At 37.0% G+C, this 5806-nt stretch overlaps 1 protein-coding gene across 1 annotated transcript; it reads left to right on the plus strand.

Annotated features, from left to right (window-relative positions):
- The first annotated feature begins 445 nt into the window (after window positions 1-445).
- Window positions 446-5055, plus strand: LOC109243102. The gene is made up of 5 exons (XM_019409994.1): window positions 446-563; window positions 3408-3752; window positions 3821-4006; window positions 4081-4286; window positions 4399-5055. Exons 1-5 carry the CDS (start codon window positions 446-448, stop codon window positions 5053-5055), a joined length of 1512 nt encoding a protein of 503 aa, XP_019265539.1.
- Window positions 5056-5806: the final 751 nt, after the last annotated feature.

Below are 5806 nucleotides of genomic sequence, written 5' to 3' on the forward strand. Positions count from 1 at the left end.
ACATGCAGAAAGGTAGCAGAAGTTGGAGGCAGAGAAATCATGAACAAATCAGGAGCCTGCTAGGGGGTGAACACTTAAAACTGAATAGAAAAGCATGCTAGTTGAGAAACAAGTAGACATACGTCTAATTTACATGGGAGTAAACATGTAGACATGCTGAAAACAAGAAACACATAGGTCTAATTGAACAGAAATAGACATGCTGATTAGAATCAATAAACATGAAGCATATGGATCTAATTAGATAGAAGTAGGCATGTTGATAACAGGGAGCACACAGATTTAATCACATAGAAGTAGACATGCTGAAAACAGGGAGCATACAGAGTTAATTACATAGGAGTAGTCATGCTGAAAACAGAAAACACACAGGTTTAATCACATAAGAGTGGACATACTGGAAAAAAAACAAGAAGCACACAGGTTTAACTACATAGAAGTTTGAATGATAGCAGAAGTGGAGACATACCAGTTAAGAGATAGCAAACAGGAAGTTGAAAAGTATACAGGATCCAATGGTCTAGCATTGGCTTTCAGTCGGCTAGACAATGTAGCAAACACAAGTAACAGAAATGTTTGAATGAAAGCAAGAGATTGTGTATGTGTGTGTGTTTTTTTCCGAGTGTTCGTGTAAGTGTTTGTCTGTTGAAAATCAGAACAAGAAGGTTTTTATAGCATGCAATAGGGTAGGTCACACAAGGTAATGAATCAATCACATATACATAGGGTATGCAAATCAATTAGCAATTAGTCAGGGATCAATTAAGATGACAGAATCAAATAAGTACCACTTAATTTAAGGGAAAATCTCATCCAGAATCAATCCGTAATTAAGAGCAAGGTTAATAAGGTAAGAAACAATTTCCGGAATCAATTAAGAATCAGGACACACAATCAAGCCAATTATACGGATACATAAGTAGGGTAAGGACAAGTAAAGCTTAAATAAGGAAATATGGGTACTAAATTCAAACCCTAATTTAGCTAAGTAAATCAATTAACAACTTAATTGCCAGAGTTAAAGGCAACGGGCAAAAGGCAAAAGGATAAATAGTCAGAGAATCAGAACCCTAGAATATGTCAAAGGCATAGAGATGAAACTCAAAAGAATCGGTCGAAATAGTAAAGAGGAAAACCATTGTTGAAAGCATTTAAATGTCTAAGCATTTTTACAGAAAACCCGTTAGAGATCAAAACCCTAGGGTGACGAACATAGTCATGAGAATCAGTCGAACAAACAAAGAAATTAGGGTTAAACACTTGAAAAAATTAGTATTTTTCAGAAACTTAAAGGGGTGAAACCCTAGTTTTAGAGAAGACAAAAAAATTGGTTAATAATAAGAAACACAGAAAGTTTTTACGAGAAATAACAAAATAAGCTTAAAACTATCTCGGATCTACAAGGATCTGAACGGATTCGAGCAGCAAGAGACTAGGGTTTTAAGAGAATGATCGAGATGAAAGAAAATTTGGTTTGGAACCAGAGATTTGAGCCATAAGCACGAAGATAATAGTTCTCACAAACGGAGATGACCGTAGGTAGATTCACAAACGATTTCAAACAAATCTGAGTTGAATCTCTTCGAGATTCTTTCATAAATCAACGTAATCGAACAACCAGAAGAGGTGAGAGGCTAGATAAGGCAGTGAATCAATAGATGACCCCATATTTGGTCAAGAATCGAAGGGGTTTGGGGAAGTTTGGAGTGACAGCGCCCTTAGGGTTTGAGAGTGCCTCAGAGAGAAGAGAGGAAGAGTAGGGTTGTTCAAAACCGAACCGTAACCGTTAACCGAACCGAAAAAATGGCTTATTGGCTTATTGGTATCGGGGTATCGGGGTAACAGTTGGTGAAAGGATTGAGATTTTATAATTAACGGCCTAACGGTTTGGGGGCGGATTACTCAATTTCCTTATCGGATAAACCGTTAACCCGTTAAGAATTTTTATATTTATACTTTTACACATATTTATATAAAGTAATTTAACCCTAAGCCTAAAATAGTAAAATCTAAATCCTTAATTTATCAAATCTAAATCCCTCCTTCACTTACAGTGAGTCATCTCTCTGTTTAGTAATGCACTTTATGTGTATAATTCTTTTGTGGTGAAGAACAAAAGAATGTGTACTAAACTTGGCATTCTCAGAGAGTGGCCGTGGACATGGATTGGGAATTCAAGAAAGAGGCTAAGCAACCAGAAGAACTAGGGTTCAAAAAATTTCTATTTTATTTAGCCGATAAACCGTCCGATAACCGTCTGATAATCGTTAATCCGATACCAATCCGCCCGTTATCTTATTAGATGGCTAGCGGATTACTACATTTATAATCCGATAACCGATAAGCCAAATCGTTAAGCGTAATAATCCGCCAAATTCGCCCGATAAGCACCCCTAAGGAAGAGGGATTCAAGGGCGGTGGGGTCGGAGAAATGACTAGGGTTTCGGGGGGTTAGGGGTAATTAAAAAAGGTAATAACATCCTGGACTGTTGATCTCTGAGATCAACGGTGAGGATTTGATTTGGGTCGGGCGGGTTTAAAGAAACGGGTTATAGGTTAGTTTAATTGGGCTGGGGCGGATTGTTTAATTTGAATTGGGCTGGGGGGATTGTTTAATTTGAATTAGGCTGGGGATCCGAATTTAGGCATAATTAAAGGGGCTATTTGTTAAATACCCAATTTATTAATAAAATAATTTGTAAAAATAGCTAATTAAATGATAAAAATGATTTTTATGCATGAAGGTGATTTAAAATAATTACTTAACATTATGAAAACATAAAAAGTAATTTTCTGTATAGATAATGTAGTTATGCATATGTATGGGCTATTATTGCAAAATATACAATTATAGTCTTAAAAATACAAATGTAATTGTAAAAATGCAATTAAAATATTTGAACACTTATACGAACATAAAATGATGAATTTATTGTAAAGTAATATGAGGGATAATTATTTAATATTTATACAATTAAAAATGCAGAAATAAATTGATATGGTCTTTAAAAATTATAGAAAAATTGTAAAAATACTTGTGCATGTTTGACAATGCATGTACAATATTTTAAAAGTATGTATGCACATTTTAAAATATATGAGGAAAAAATTGGGTATCAACAGGTGTGTCACAAGATGCAGTTTAATTAAGGGCATTCCCCTTCACTCTCAAAGATGATGCAAAACACTGGCTTCGAAGCTTGCCCTAGGGATCAATTAGAATATGGGAGGAGATGAACAGATTTCTTGCTAAATATTTCTCCTCAACTAAAATGGGCAAGTTTAGAAGAGAAATCCATAACTTCTGCCAGAACGAGACTGAAACTGTGTTTGAAGCTTGGGAGAGGTTTAAGGAGATTGTCAGAAAGTGTCAGCACAGCGGAATTGAACTCTGGATGCAACTCCAGGACTTTTGGGATGGATTGACACGGCCTCACACAGAACATTGAGCAATGCAGCTAGAGGTCTATTGATGAAAAAGACTCCAGAGGAGATAGTCACAATTCTAGATGAGTTATATGAAGATGCAAATCAGTGGCCCTCGGAGATTGCTGAAAGAAGAAGATCAACCAGTGTTCACCAAGTTGATACTAACACATTTGTGCAGGTACAGCTTGATGCAATGGCCAAAGAAATAAGGATGCTAACCTTAGCCTCGATACATAATGAGCCTCATGCAGCATGTGATATATGTGGTAGAGGACACCCTACTCATGAGTGTCAAGCTACCATTGAGGAAGTGAATCATGTGGGTAATTATAACTTCAATGCAATGGGTCAAAATCACCCTATTTTTCATGGAGTTCACCTGGGGGTACAGCAAATGCATGGAAACAAAATAACTCTAGATTTCAAGGAGCTCCTGGTTTTGTGAATCAGCCGAGGCTGCAGTTTCAGCCTCAACAATCAAATCAGTCTGGGTTAGAAGATCTTATGGAGTCCTTTATTGTCAAGATAGATGAGAGGCTAGATGCTCATGGTGCAGCTATCAAAGAACTTAGGACAGGTTTGCGTAACTTGGGAGACAAGTGGGACAAATTGCAAATATATTATCTGAGAGAATCCCAAGTACTCTGCCAGCTGATACTGACAAGAATCCCAAAGAAACGGTAAATGTTGTGACCTTGAGAAGCGAACAAGTGATGAAAGATTCCATTCCAATTCATAAAGAAGTTGCGCTTGGAAAAGAAAGTGGGAAGGAGCTGAAAATTGAATATGACAAAAAGACTGAGAAGAAGAAAGGTAAGAAGGGAGTAGAGAAAAAGAGAAGGAGGAAACTTCAAGAGGTGAGGAATTTTATGATGTGAGCAAGCACATGACTGCTCTATCTTTTCCCAAAATCTCTATAGAGAAAAGGTGGACAAGCAATTTGAGAGATTTCTAAATATGTTGAGATAGGTTAATGTAAACCTGCCATTCACTGAACTTCTCTCACAAATGCCAGCTTATGCAAAGTTCTTGAAGGAGATCCTTACAAAGAAGAGGAAGATAGAAGATACCAAGGTGTTCAAGCTCACAGAGCATTGGAGCGCGATCTTACAAAATAAACTCCCACAAAAATATGGAGATCCAGGGAGTTTTACTATACCTTTCTCTTTAGGCATTCTAAATTTTGATAAGTCTTTATGTGATTGTGGTGCCTCAGTTAATCTAATGCCATTGTCTATTTACAGGAAACGGGAGAAGGAGATTGGAGAGATAAGGTCGGTGCCAATATCTTTACAATTGGTAGACCAAGCAGCTATAACACCCGAGGAGATAGTAGAAGATGTTTTGTTGCGGGTGGATAAGTTTGTATTTCCTGTAGATTTCATAGTGGTGAATATGGAGGAGAACAAGGAGGTCCCCCTCATCCTAGGAAGACCATTTGTAGCAATGGGTAGAGATATACTGGATATACATGATAGAAAACTCATGCTTAGAGTGGGTGAGGAGATGGTGACTTTTGAGATGAATGTAGCACATGGAGTGAAAAAGGAGAAGCCAGCTGCAAATGTTGAGTGGACGGTGAAGGGTGTGAAGGAAGAGTCCCTAGTGATAGAAAAAGACAAGTGAAAGACTGAGAAGAAGCTGTCTGCATGGATGTGTGCACTAGTTCGGGCGCGTGGAATGGATCCCGACTTCGATTCAGACCCTGACTAGATATTCAAGGAAGTTTCCTTTACCTTATACTTTTTAATTGTGTGTCATGGGGACATTCCACAACATAAAGTGTGGGATGGGGGATATTTGTATGTTGTATATACTGTAGTCTTAGTTTTTGTTTTAGTTAGTTTGATTGATTTTGCTTTTGTTAGTTTGAGTAGTAGAAAAAAAATTGAAAAAGCATAAAAGTTTTAAAATTTTTGACTTTTCCCAACGATGGATATCATTCAACGGGTTTCTTGAGGTATTAAAGTTGGAAAAAAAAGAATTTTTTTTGTAGGTAGTGTAATAATTTCCTCTTGGTTTTTCTTTGTGTTGCAGTTCTTTTCCAAGGGTTTTATTTGAACCGGGTGTTGTTAGTTTTATTTTGTAGGAGTAGGAGTAGAGAACCTTGTGCTATGATTTGAATTGAAGCGATATCTTTTGACTTTATTATGCCTTGAGAATAGTGAGTGTTCTAGTTGTGACGCTTAGGCTCATTTTTTGACTCTTGCATAATTACCTTAAATTGTATGATCTTAACTTTGCTTAACTGCTTTGATTATAGTATCTTGATGATTCCAATCCTGAGTGAGTCATGTGCCATGTGTGTGCGAGATTTTTGTTGTATTCTGTGCATTGCATTTGATGTCTAGAACTTGCCCCATGTGTTTGCAAAGCG

Source organism: Nicotiana attenuata, unplaced genomic scaffold (assembly GCF_001879085.1).
Source record: "Nicotiana attenuata strain UT unplaced genomic scaffold, NIATTr2, whole genome shotgun sequence".
Classification (NCBI taxonomy): domain Eukaryota; kingdom Viridiplantae; phylum Streptophyta; class Magnoliopsida; order Solanales; family Solanaceae; genus Nicotiana; species Nicotiana attenuata.